Here is a 13601-nt window from a genome sequence, read left to right as displayed (position 1 = left end):
GAACCTTGGTCAGCAAAGAATCACCCAAGTTTCGCCTCACAAGCAGAGGGGGAGGAGAGGTCCTCCTGGAGAGGCAGTGGGTGTTTCCTGTTCTCACCAGCGGCTCACAGGGCCCCTCAGCCCACTAGCACCCCCCAGAGAAACTAGTGCCAACCGGAAGAGGTCAAGTCACCAGTCAAGTACCTACCTTGTGTCGTTCAAGCCAATAGAATGAGATTGAGTTCAGTTCAGGAGGAAAGGAAAGCTTTAGTCTTTGGTCAAAGAATGGAGAGGGGCAAGCTCATGCTCTAGAGTACATACTCTCCCCAGAAGGCCTTTGGCGGGGCTGCTTTGTAGGGTTCTCATCAGTAGGGAGGGGAGAGGGGTGGAGTTCTCGCCAGTCAGGCACAGCCGCGCTGCTCGTAGCTCCAGATCGCGGCGTCAGGCACAGCATCTCTGCACACAGCCTGCCATCACCATCTTGAACTGAGGTGTTGTGCACAGGGTCCCCGAGCTGAAGTGCAGGGTGCAGCCATTTCCCACTAGGAACTCTGGTCTGAAGTGCCGGGTGCAAGGCCTCTGCACGTGGTACCCTATGAGCAAGTGAAACTAGACTAAGCACAAAGGAAAAGGAAAAGGATAAAAAAAGGTAGACTTTATCTTATTACTCGGATTCTACTTTTATTTCCTGGGAATTGTTAATGGGCTTTGCCCACGATTGCTATCACTATCACCGCTTAGCTTGTCCCCATCCCAGAGTGAGCCGATCTGGAACCAGACTGTTTCTCCTGCTGCCCAGGCCAGGACACATGCTCCACAGGGAGTGACCCACCACTTCTGACCAGACCAGCCAAATTCCCAGCAGCACACCCTGGGGCAGCCCTGATGTTCCTCCCTCCTCTCCCACCTGTCTTCAGATACAGACTGCACACCATGACTATGCAATCACCGTGCTACAATTTGAGGAAACCCAGAATGCACACACGTTGTGGAATGTGTCATGAAAAACATGGGATGTCTACCCTTCTCACAACTCAAATATTCAACACTTTCTAGCGTGACTGATGGCCTTACAGAAACATACAAAACAACTATTTTTCTGTGGGTAGCTACATTCAAGCCAACCGTTCAGAATACAGTAAAGAAGTACCATAAATCAAGCTGCTTGGACCAAAGAATTCAGAATGTTAGGGCTGAACGGGACCACCTTGGAAATTGCTCCGTCCAACCAATTCTCTTGGAAAATAGACCAAACTAAAGCCCATGACTTCCCAAGTTCACACACACAGCTGGAGTGGCAGCATTGGGACTAGAAGCCAGGTCTCCCAGATGGGACATCTCACTGCCCACTGCTTCTGCAGTCAGTTGTTCTTACACAGATGCGCCACTTTGCCCCTAAGAGGTTGGAGAACCTTAAGTATGGAATTCTAGAAGGGGAGATGACACGTGGGTGAGGAGATGAATTTGGGTTTTAAAAGTTAAATGTTGGGCTTCCCCGGTGGCGCAGTGGTTGAGAGTCCACCTGCCGATGCAGGGGACGCGGGTTCATGCCCCGGTCCAGGAGGATCCCACATGCCACGGAGCGGCTGCGCCCGTGGGCCATGGCCGCTGAGCCTGCGCGTCCCGAGCCTGTGCTCCGCAACGGGAGAGGCCACAACAGTGAGAGGCCCGCGTACCGCAAAAAAAAAAAAAAAAATGTTAAATGTTGTAGGATGGGCTGTGATGAACAGCATGAGCCTGGAATCAGACAGACCTGAGATCAAAGCTAGCTTACCACTTATAAGCTGTGTATTTTTGTCCTCTGGCACGTTTAATCAATCTCTCTGCTTCAATTTCCTCACCTGCAGCCTGCGGGTAATAACACCTCCACTGCAGGATATTGTGGTAATGAGATGAGATGCTTGCACCTGGCCATATTAGGTGCTCAAACTGTCTTTCACCCCAGAGGACACCATTTACACTTTATGGTTCCCCTGGAGTTACACAAAGGTAGTGTGTTACTGGACATATAATTCTAGGTCTAAAAGCAGTGAAGCTCAGACACTGAAAATCTTCTGTGAAGGAATGGAAAACTTCAGTGGTTGTTCAGGAACCACTCTTATCACTTTCCGATAACAGAGCTCTGAATGGGTTTTTCCTTGCAAGAAGGGAGGAAGGAGGAGTAAGAGGAAAACAGAGTGGTATGAACGAGATGAAGGAAGGTTGAGAATGAGGCGGGCAGGAGGGAAGATCCCAAGATTAACTGGAACGAACTTGGATTGGGTTTTCAAAAGAGAGCAGTGTTTTAGAGGCAGGGGGAGAAAGAATGTCGGCAGGAGTTGGAGCTCTGGGGTGGTACCACCCTGACTCAGTCGTGATGCTGCTATCTTAGGTGCCTCTCTCCTTACGTGGGAGTGTTGGCTTTCAGAGTGCATAGCTGGGTTTCCTCCGGTCGGAGTGAGGTGTCCCTTGGTTTTCACTCAGAACTCAGTGTCAGGCCAGGGATGCTTGTGACAGTCTTGCTTTGCTCACCACCTTGCTCTGGGTGATGCTGTATGTCCCCCCAGACAAGCCCCCTGCCCTACCCACCTCTACCCCCATCCCTATTTCCCCGTTGGAGGTAGCATCTCCCTGGGCAGCTACAGCTGCCAATATGCCTGGGCTGCCCTGCCAACAAAAGCAAGGGGCTGGCAGCTGGCTCCAAACACCTCAGGAATTGCTCAGACTTCAGAAAGTTACCTTGTTAAAGTTTAGTCCCTGGAATGAAGCAAACCCAGAAAAGGGAAAAATTTGTTTACGTAAGTCATAATCACCAAATGGAAGGAACAAAGAATCCAAAACGATAGTTTACTTTTTCAGAGAAGTAAACTGAGGCACAGAGAGAGTTCTAAGTTCACATAGTGGGTCAGAGACAGGAGTAATAATATCCCCTTTTAATAAATGGTTATTATTTTATCATTCATTCGACATTCAACAAATCTTTGTGAATGTGGCAAGCTATGAGTCAGACCTATTTTTACATCTGTAATCTCCACAACGATCTAGCAGTGTTAGAAAACTAAGGCTCAGAAGACAAAAACTTGCCCGAGATCACCCGCCAGATAGGTGGCAGGATTAAGATTTGAGCCCAGCAGAATATTTCCAACATCTCAGAAAGTTCCCTCATGCCCCTTCCTAGTCAATACCTTCCACCCTCAGGGGCAACCACTGTTCTGATTTCTACCACGTTACTTTGGTCCGTTTTAGAACTTTATATGAGTGGAACCCAACAGCATGTACTGTTTGCTGTGTTTGGTTTCTTTAGCTCAGCATAAAGTTTTTGAGGTTTATCCATGTTGGTACCTGGATGGGTGGCATGTTTCATAGAATTTGTATACTACTCAGCAGAGTGGTATTACGCTGTATGGATGTACCACAGTGTGTCTATCCATTTTCTTTTCTTTTCTTTTCTTTTTTTAAACCCATATCCTTTATTTTTTTTAATTAATTTATTTATTTTTGGCTGCACTGAGTCTTCATTGCCGCACGTGGGCTTTCTCTAGCTGTGGCGAGTAAGGGCTACTCTTTGTTGTGGTGCGCAGGCTTCTTGGTGCAGAGCACAGGCTCTAGGTGCGCAGGCTTCAGTAGTTGTGGCACGCAGGTTCAGTAGTTGCGGCTCTTGGGCTCTAGAGCACAGGCTCAGTAGTTGTGGTGCACGGGCTTAGTTGCTCCGGGGCATGTGGGATCTTCCCGGACCAGGGCTCAAACCCCTGTCCCCTGCATTGGCAGGCAGATTCTTAACCACTGCGCCACCAGGAAGTTTCTTGTTGATGAAATATGAGTCATTTTCAGTCTTCAGCTATTGTAAATAAAGCTGCTGTGAACATTCTGTACAAAAAAAAAAAAAAAGATTTGAGCCCAGGTCTGTGGTTCTAAAGCCCCGACAAATCTCAGACTAGAATCATCTTTCCTGCTTACAAGCAAACCTTCACCTTTGTGTCAGTGTCTGGCTTTCCTCTCGATGCCAGATCTAAGACTTACCCTTTCAGTAAACCTTCTGTGACCTTGATAGTCCCCATGATTTTTAGCCTTAGAATTGGGGCTGGAGTTCATTCCTGCCCGGGTCAAACAAGGAACACGTGGTGAGTGCATAGTAAGCAGTAGAGGATGCTTACGTGACTCCCAGGTTAGAATGAGGAGACCGAGGCTCACAGAGGTGAAGTGACTTTCCCAAAGTCCACAGTAAGTGTGGTAAATCCTGGATTCCACAGACCGTCTGTCTGACCTGAAGCCCAGGCTCCTGCACGGCTCCAGGCTGCCTGACATGGCTAAAATTAAATGACGTTCGGGCTTCCCTGGTGGTGCAGTGGTTGAGAGTCCTGCCGATGCAGGGGACACGGGTTCGTGCCCCGGTCCGGGAGGATCCCACATGCCGCGGAGCGGCTGGGTCCGTGAGCCATGGCCGCTGGGCCTGCGCGTCCAGAGCCTGTGCTCCGCAACGGAAGAGGCCGCAGCAGTGAGAGGCCCGCGTACCACAAAAAAAAAAAAAAAAAAAAAAATTAAATGATGTTCATGCACCCCAGTGAACAGAAGGGAGTATCCTCAAAAGCAACTGTACGGATTACCATTTTCAGTGGCTAATCTACCAAATGAAATGTCTACACTGAGCCGAGAGCTACTGTGCACACATATACCAGCTTAAATTTATCATTGAATCTGGGGGCTGTAGGATGGTGAGAAGTCACATCTGGACTAGATTCAAGCCATGCTGGAAAAGGTATCACCTGGAGATGTGGGCACATAGAAGAGTTGTCATTCCTAGATACTACTTTGGCTTGTCTCTTCTGGGGATACATTTTTCTTTTCTCTAAGATGATTAATTTATGTTAAGTAAGTGCATCTTGGAAGCAGAGGGGAGACAGAGAGCCAGCCAGCCATGGGCTAGAATACAGTGGGTACCTGTCTATTTGCCTGGTCTATTAGTCCCTCCCTGGGACCTGCCCTTCTTCCCACTTCTACACAGTGACCTGACCCCCTGCACACACACCTTAGGTGATCAGTTCAGGACGGGGCACCTGATGCATGTTGCACCAGAGTCCCTTCCCAGGGCATTTGGAATTGGGCCTGAGAAGGAGAAAGCCTCACACTCTCTTCATGTAACTATGACCTGGACACCTTATGTCTTTTGTGTGGAGAGGTCCTTAATGACCCCAGTGACACTGGAGCCCTTGGGTTCTGTGAGACAATCCTATATCCTTATAATAAAGTCCCCTTCCTCACCCTTTTTCTTTGATTAATCTGTATAAAATTGCTTTATTACTTACACCCAAGAGTTCTTAATACTTTCACCCTACTCTGTCCCCCATATCTAGAGAGTCACCGAGTCCTCTTATTTCTACCTCTTTCTGAATCTCCTAGCCACCCCTTTCTCTCTATGCCACTACCTTCATCAGAGCCTTCCCATCTCATACCTGGATTTCAACAACAGCCTCCAAACAGGTCTCCCTACTTTAGTCTGACCCTCCAACCCATTCTACTGCCAGGACCATCTACCAGAACTCCAGTTTTATTATTTCACTCCCTTGCTTACAGCAATTTTGGGATTTCCCTCCCACAGCCTTTGGCTCAAAATCCAAACTCCCAGCACAGTACACAGGCCTGGGGTGATCTGCCCACCATTCTCACCTCTGGACCTCCATGCTACGTCCCCTTCTCTTCTGTCTGTTGTAACCCCCGTGCTCCAGCTTTGCTTGCATTTCCCAGTAACTCACCACAGCTTTACCATCTCTAGGCTTCTGCCTGGAGTGCTGTCTCCCAGTCTTTACTGAACCAGCTTCTGTGCATCTTTAATAATCAAGAATGAGTCCTTACACCTCATTTCTAGGCTAGGTGGTAAAGCAAGGACCAGGCCTTTCCTTTCTCCACATTCTCCTCTCTGGCATTGTCCCATAATGCGTCCTTTTGACTTTGCAGTGTTTTCCCACGGCTTCTTCCCTAGCAAAATCTGTTATCAGTTATTTATTCCCTGGTATAGATTTAAGGCAATGCATTGCCTCTACCAGAAGTATTCATGTGTAAAGACTCATCACTGAAGGCAGAACTTATTAAAGGGACATCAGACATCTATGAAAAGGCAGGGAAGGCATGTGAATGCCCTGAAAAAGCACACCACAGGATAGCACGTAATCTGTGCCAGTGTGCTGCTCTCTGCTTTTAAGCATGGAGGTCTCCTGGAACCAGGAGAGACGGAGAGGCAGTGAAGGAAGAGAGAGGGGTAGGGAAGAGAGAGAGAGAGATCATGGTGTGTAGAAGCCACAGGCTGTATGCAGTGTTCCTGGCCTGCCCCAGGACAGTGTTGGGTGGTTGCCGGTTGTGCCTGCAGAATTTTAGGGGGCTCCACTCACGTAAGCTATGATGGGAATTGTATCTCTCGGAGTTCTGCCATGTAGGAGCCATGGAAAATTCCTTGCGAAGGCAAAGGGCCTCTGCCTATCTATCCCTCCTTGGACCAGCACAAGTCATAGAGGACAGGGGAGCTTCCCTCTGAGTCAGAGCAATGACCCATCCAGCACAGGACTCTGGCTTGGGCAGAGACAACCCAGGAGGCCAGGTGGTCTGCAAACAAGAGAAGTATAGTTGTTGTATTGCCTTTCTCTCTGCTTTCTACTCTTCACCACATGAGTGATTCATGTAATCTGAAGATCTGACTATGGCCATTCTCCTAGCCCAAATCTTTTAATGGCTTCTCACCGCCTACCTCTTTGCAGTTACGAACAACTTTGTTTTTACTAAAATACCTTCAGAGGGAAAAAAAGCCTTTTGTATGCCTCCCCAGGATTACATGTAATCTTTATAACATGAGCTCATAAAGGCAGAGGTTTTGTCTTCTTCATCTTTTGTGCTCAGCAGGCCATAGAGCACCCGGCCCATAATATACATTCAATGAATGAGTTACACTGAATTTTAAAAAGGGAGAAAACCTAGAAGATCAAAGGCAAAATAAGAAGCTGAGAAAGCAGCAAAGCAGAGTGAACAGGGGAAAAAAGACTTCATTCTCGGCCAGGCTTTCCATCATCCCTTTCCAGCATTTTATGACAGTTCCCTGGCAGGGCTCCCACCCTGCAGTGAGCTGGGGAAGGGAGACGGCAGAATGATGGTGCTCGTGGGATTCTGCCCTGCTCTTTGATTCTGAGGCTGTGGGACAGGTGCCTTTTCTAAATTACACACTAAGGTGGCAGGTCATTTCTAGCCACCCCAGCCCCACCTGGCAAATGAAGCCTTGGTTTTCAACAGACGGGCATTTCAGAGCAAAGTCCGGAGGCTCCCAGGTAAACTGGAAAACAGATGCTCTTGCCAGAAGGAAACTTGGCTGGGGAGGCCTGGTGGATACAGCAGCTGAGGAATCCCCAGAGCCCGGCAACCTGCCAGCTGGCCAAAACCTATAAAGGTCCTAGGTCTCAGGTTGCTGAAGTGGCATGCTCAGGGCTTTCTGGGACCCTGTTCTTTGAACATTTCCACAGTAAGTATGCCCCTCTTTGAGGCTGCTTCCTCATTTGTAAAAGGGGATGATACGACCTAGCTCAGGGGTTTTTTTTTTTTTGAACATCAAATGACGCGTGCACACAGTGAGCACTCAGTACAGAGTGGTCATCATACAGCTCATTGTCTTGGTGCCTCAATGACTTCCTCTGCAAACAGGGAGAGCAGTACTTACTTTGCATGAATACGCTGAGGATCAGGTGAAGTGAGATCTGTAGGCACTCAGCAAAGACTGCACGGAGCTTACGTCAACTTGGATGCTCTAAAGCCAAACCGAGCTCATCTCAGGATCTTCAGATCAAGTTATCAGACTGGCAGGTGGGAGGAATGCCACAGTATATCCAGATTTCTAAAAGGTAGGTGACAGAAGTCTGTCGGAAAATGCTTTTAGACATGATGAAAACACGTGGCCTAAGCACCGATGCCTCTGACTGCCGGAGCAATCAGCAAAAAAGTTAATATCAATAAAGAAAGATTTTTCGTATTATGGGTAGGGCTCTAGAATATGAATGAATATGACTTTTTAAAATTACTGATTTGCATTAAGACAGAAACTAGGCTTATTGAATTTGGAAATGATCCCAAACTGGGACAAAAGCAAAAACAGCAAGATTTCAACAGAATGAAAAGATGGGCCAAAACCATCATAATATTCAATGGGAAAAAAATGTAAAGCCTGGAATTTAGGTTAAAACAAAAACAACAACATCGCTGGAGAGCACAAGATGGAGAAAACAAGTATAAAATTCATGTAAAAGAAAAAAGAAGAGGAAAAAACTACATTTAAAAAATAAATCAATGTGAATCATTGGTGTGATGTAACTGCAAGAAAAACAAAGGCAATCTTTGGCTGTATTAATAAAACAACAGTGCCCAGAAAAAGGGAAGAAATAGTTTCAATATGCTCTAACAGCTACTCAAACTGGAGCCTTTCTAGAGAAAAAATAAGCAGAATAATAGAAGGTCTAGAAGGTCACGTGGTCTGAGAAACAGGTGAATAAAAAGGAAATAAAAGGTGAAGAAGGGACTTCCCTGGTGGCACAGTGGTTAAGAATCCGCCTGCCAATGCAGGGGACATGGGTTCGAGCCCTGGTCTAGGAGGATCCCACATGCCACAGAGCAGCTAAGCCTGTGCGCCACAACTACTGAGCCTGCATGCCACAACTACTGAAGCCCACGTGCCTAGAGCCCATGCTCCGCAACAAAGGGAGGCCACCACAATGAGAAGCCTGTGCACCGCAACGAAGAGTAGCCAACGCTCGCTGCAACTAGAGAAAGCCCGCACACAGCAATGAAGACCCAATGCAGCCAAAATAAATAAATAAAATAATTTAAAAAAAAAAAGGTGAAGAAAGTGGGGGACTTCCCTGGTGGTACAGTGGTTAAGAATCCACCTGCCACTATATGCCAATAAAATGGACAACCTGGAAGAATGGAAAAATTCTTAGAAAAGCACAACATTTCAAGACTGAACCAGGAAGAAATAGAAAATATAAAGAGACCAATCACAAGCACTGAAATTGAGACTGTGATTAAAAATCTTCCAACAAACAAAAGCCCAGGACCAGATGGCTTCACAGGAGAATTCTTTCAAACATTTAGAGAAGAGCTAACACCAATACTTCTCAAACACTTCCAAACTCATTCTACGAGGCCACCATCACCATGACACCAAAATCAGACAACGATGTCACAAAGGAAGAAAACGACAGGCCAATATCACTGGTGAACATAGATGTAAAAATCCTCAACAAAATACTAGTAAACAGAATCCAACAGCACATTAAACGGATCACACACCATGATCAAGTGGGGTTTATCCCAGGAATGCAAGGATTCTTCAATATACACAAATCAATCAATGTGATAAACCATATTAACAAATTGAAGGAGAAAAACCATATGATCATTTCAATAGATGCAGAAAAAGCTTTTGAAAAAATTCAACACCCATTTATGATAAAAAACCATCCAAAAAGTAGGCATAGAGGGAACTTACCTCCACATAATAAAGGCCATATATGACAAACCCACAGCCAACATCATTCTCAATGGTGAAAAACTGAAACCATTTCCTGTAAGATCAGGAACAACACAAAGTTGTCCACTCTCACCACTCTTATTCAACATAGTTTTGGAAGTTTTAGCCACAGCAATCAGGGAAGAAAAAGAAATAAAAGGAATCCAAATCGGAAATGAAGACGTAAAGCTGTCACTGTTTGCAGATGACATGATACTATACATAGAGAATCCTAAAGATGCTACCAGAAAACTACTAGAGCTAATCAATGAATTTGGTAAAGTAGCAGGAGACAAAATAAATGCACAGAAATCTCTTGCATTCCTATTCAGTAATGATGAAAAATCTGAAAGTGAAATTAAGGAAACACTCCCATTTACCACTGCAACAAAAAGAAAAAATACCTAGGAATAAACCTACATAAGGCGTTAAAAGACCTGTATGCAGAAAACTATAAGACACTGATGAAAGAAATTAAAGATGACACAAACAGATGGAGAGATATACCATGTTCTTGGATTGGAAGAATCAACATTGTGAAAATGACTCTACTATCCAAAGCAATCTACAGATTCAATGCAATCCCTATCAAACTACCAATGGCATTTTTCACAGAACTAGAAAAAATTTCACAATTTGTATGGAAACACAAAAGACCCCGAGTAACAAAAGCAACCTTGAGAAAGAAAAACGGAGCTGGAGGAATCAGGCTCCCTGACTTCAGACTATACTACAAAGCTACAGTAATCAAGACAGTATGGTACTGGCACAAAAACAGAAATATAGATCAATGGAACAGGATAGAAAGCCCAGAGATAAACCCACGCACATATGGTCACCTTATTTTTGATAAAGGAGGCAAGAATATACAATGGAGAAAAGACAGACTCTTCAATAAGTGGTACTGGGAAAACTGGACAGTTACATATGAAAGAATGAGATTAGAACACTCCCTAACACCATACACAAAAATAAACTCAAAATGGATTAAAGACCTAACTGTAAGGCCAGACACTATCAAACTCTTAGAGGAAAACATAGGCAGAACACTCTATGACATAAATCACAGCAAGATCCTTTTTGACCCACCTCCTAGAAAAATGGAAATAAAAACAAAAATAAACAAGTGGGACCTAATGAAACTTCAAAGCTTTTGCACAGCAGAGGAAACCATAAACAAGACCAAAAGACAACCCTCAGAATGGGAGAAAATATTTGCAAATGAAGCAACTGACAAAGGATTAATCCTCAAAATTTACAAGCAGCTTATGCAGCTCAATAACAAAAAAACAAACAACCCAATCCAAAAATGGGCAGAAGACCTAAATAGACATTTTCCAAAGAAGATATACAGTTTGCCAACAAACACATGAAAGGATGCTCAACATCATTAATCATTAGAGAAATGCAAATCAAAACTACAATGAGATATCATCTCACACCAGTCAGAATGGCCATCATCAAAAAATCTACAAACAATAAATGCTGGAGAGGGTGTGAAGAAAAGGGAACCCTCTTGCACTGTTGGTGGGAATGTAAATTGATACAGCCACTATGGAGAACAATATGGAGGTTCCTTTTTTTTTTTTTTTTTGTGGTACGCGGGCCTCTCACTGTTGTGGCCTCTCCCGTTGCGGAGCACAGGCTCCAGACGCGCAGGCTCAGCGGCCATGGCTCACAGGCCCAGCCGCTCCGCGGCACGTGGGATCTTCCCGGACCGGGGCATGAACCCGTGTCCCCTGCATTGGCAGATGGACTCTCAACCACTGCGCCACCAAGGAAGCCCTGCAGGTTCCTTTAAAAACTAAAAATAGAACTACCAAACGACCCAGCAATCCCACTACTGGGCATATACCCTGAGAAAACCATAATTCAAAAAGAGTCATGTACCACAATGTTCATTGCAGCTCTATTTACAATGCCAGGACATGGAAGCAACCTAACTGTCCACTGACAGATGAATGGATAAAGAAGATGTGGCATATACATACAATGGAATGTTACTCAGCCATGAAAAGAAACGAAATTGAGCTATTTGTAGTGAGGTGGATGGACCTAGAGTCTGTCATACACAGTGAAGTAAGTCAGAAAGAAAAAAACAAATACTGTATGCTAACACATATATATGGAATCTTTAGGGGGAAAAAAAGGTTCTGAAGAACCTAGGAGCAGGACAGGAATAAAGACACAGACGTAGAGAATGCACTTGTGGACACAGGGAGGAGGATGGGTAAGCTGGGACGAAGTGAGAGAGTGGCATGGACTTACATACACTACCAAATGTAAAATAGGTAGCTAGTGGGACGCAGCTGCATAGCACAGGAAGATCAGCTTGGAGCTTTGTGACCACCTAGAGGGGTGGGATAGGGAGGGTGGGAGGGAGACGCAAGAGAGAGGAGTAATGGGTATATATGTATATGTATAGCTGATTCACTTTGTTACAAAGCAGAAACTAACACACCATTGTAAAGCAATTATAATCCAATAAAGATGTTAAAAAAAGCTATCCTCTGGTTGGAGGTATTGCCAGGTTCTAAAGCTGCCGCAGGCAAGCAAACTACCGATGGCGCTAAGTTCAAAGCTGCCAAATATCTTTCCCAAAGTCAAGTCAGGGAAAAGAAACGTCCAACAGTAAATGTTCCATCTCTCCTCCAGATGCAATAAAAGGAGGATGCTGAGGATCCATCCATACTTGCTCGTGCTTGGAGAGAGTTCTCGCTGCCTACCTTCCATCCCAGAGGAAACTCGCTCCTCTCCGCGAGAATGGGCACAAGAGATCTCCAAATTTCAGGGATCCCGCTCGGGGTGATTGCTCTCCCTTTATCATTTTCGGTCAGATGAAGGAAAGGGGCGACATCACCCCCCCGCGGAGGGCGTGCGCAGCAGCTGAGGTCGAGGGGGGGGCGGGGTCGGCCAGGAACCCCTCCGCCGGAGCCCCGGGCGCTACCCGGTCCTCCTCCTCCGCGCCGTAACTTGCTGCATCCCCGCTGCCCGGCACAATAGAGGCTCCGCCCTCCCTCCGCGCCAGCGCTTCGCGGCTCAGTCGCCCAGCAGCCCTCGCAGCTGCCCGCCCCACACCCCCACCGGGTCCCCTTGCGCCCCCAGGCTCCCAGCCACCCGCCCCCGCGCGCCCCGCCCCGCCCGCCTCTGCCAGGACCCCTTCCTTCCACCTGAGCCCTCTCCAGAGGACGGCGCGCTCGGCGAGCCTTACCACCTCCACCTTCCCCGTCACCTCCTCCTATCCTGCGCCCCACTCTCTAGCGGGGCGCACGGTCGGGGCTGATCGCGTTGGAAAGGAGATGACCAGGGTCTCTAGGGAGCATCTTCCCGCCCCGCTCAGCCGCACCCAGCTTTGGAAGGCGCTGTGAGCAGCCACTCTCGGGCTCCAGCCAGACACCCTCTCGCCTTAGTCCTTGCCGAGACACCCCCCCCTCCACCCCACCGGACCCCAGCCATTCTCCGAAGGGGCCGAGCTCCCTCTTGTCGCGTCCCTCATGGCCAAGTCTTTGCGGCTAGCTCTCTGCTTCGCTCTGGTTATGGCTCTGGGCTGGGGGTACAGCACTCCCCCGACTGGGACGACCGAGCCCCCAGATGTGCAGACGGTGGCGCCCACGGAGGACGAGACTCTGCAAAACGAAGCGGACAACCAGGAGAACGTTTTATCTCAGGTAGGCTGCGAGTCCCATGCTCCCCCCTCTTGCCCTGGGTAGTGGCAAGAGCCTTAAGATGGTCCTTGCTGAAGCGTTCGGAAGCAGCCTTTCTCCCTCCATTACCAAAGGGGAGGGCACTTTTCCTTTATCAGAATATTTTCTTAAGCAAATGGACATGGGTCCTCCTCTCAAAATCATAGGGTCTTTCAAAGTTACAGAATCAGGAGAAAGGAGAGGAGAAGGAAGGGAAGACACCACACAACTCCCTGAGAAGAAGAAAAAAAAAAAATCAAAACCTTTTGGTTGAAGGGGTGTAGAAAGTGTGGCCATCTCTTGTCTGTGTGGCTGGTTGTCAGAATTGGAATGTGAAAACAGGCAGGCATGCTGGACAGGAGGCAGATGGCGTAACCCATGGGGAGATAGTTCATTGCTCGGAGTGAGACACCCAGGGAGAG

General features: G+C 47.0%; 1 protein-coding gene and 1 long non-coding RNA gene across 3 annotated transcripts in view; one reads left to right on the top strand and one right to left on the bottom strand.

Moving 5' to 3' along the window:
- Positions 1-544: 544 nt before the first annotated feature.
- Positions 545-12293, bottom strand: LOC132438897 (uncharacterized). Its single transcript, XR_009522239.1, has 3 exons — positions 12223-12293; positions 7652-7825; positions 545-572 (listed from the first exon to the last, which is right to left on the bottom strand). It is a non-coding gene; the product is annotated as an uncharacterized lncRNA (long non-coding RNA).
- A 462-nt stretch (positions 12294-12755) lies between these two features.
- The window catches only part of OLFML2B (olfactomedin like 2B), a 41248-nt gene continuing 40402 nt past the window's right edge, over positions 12756-13601 (top strand). For both annotated transcript variants that reach the window (XM_060033192.1, XM_060033183.1), the window contains exon 1: positions 12756-13164. In XM_060033192.1, coding sequence (XP_059889175.1) covers positions 12991-13164 — 174 coding nt within the window. In that variant the 5' untranslated portion in view covers positions 12756-12990. The remainder of the gene's footprint in view (positions 13165-13601) is intronic.

Source organism: Delphinus delphis, chromosome 1 (genome assembly GCF_949987515.2).
Source record: "Delphinus delphis chromosome 1, mDelDel1.2, whole genome shotgun sequence".
Classification (NCBI taxonomy): Eukaryota; Metazoa; Chordata; class Mammalia; order Artiodactyla; family Delphinidae; genus Delphinus; species Delphinus delphis.
Note: the sequence above shows the minus strand (reverse complement) of the source record. Positions and strands in the feature narration are given on the sequence as shown.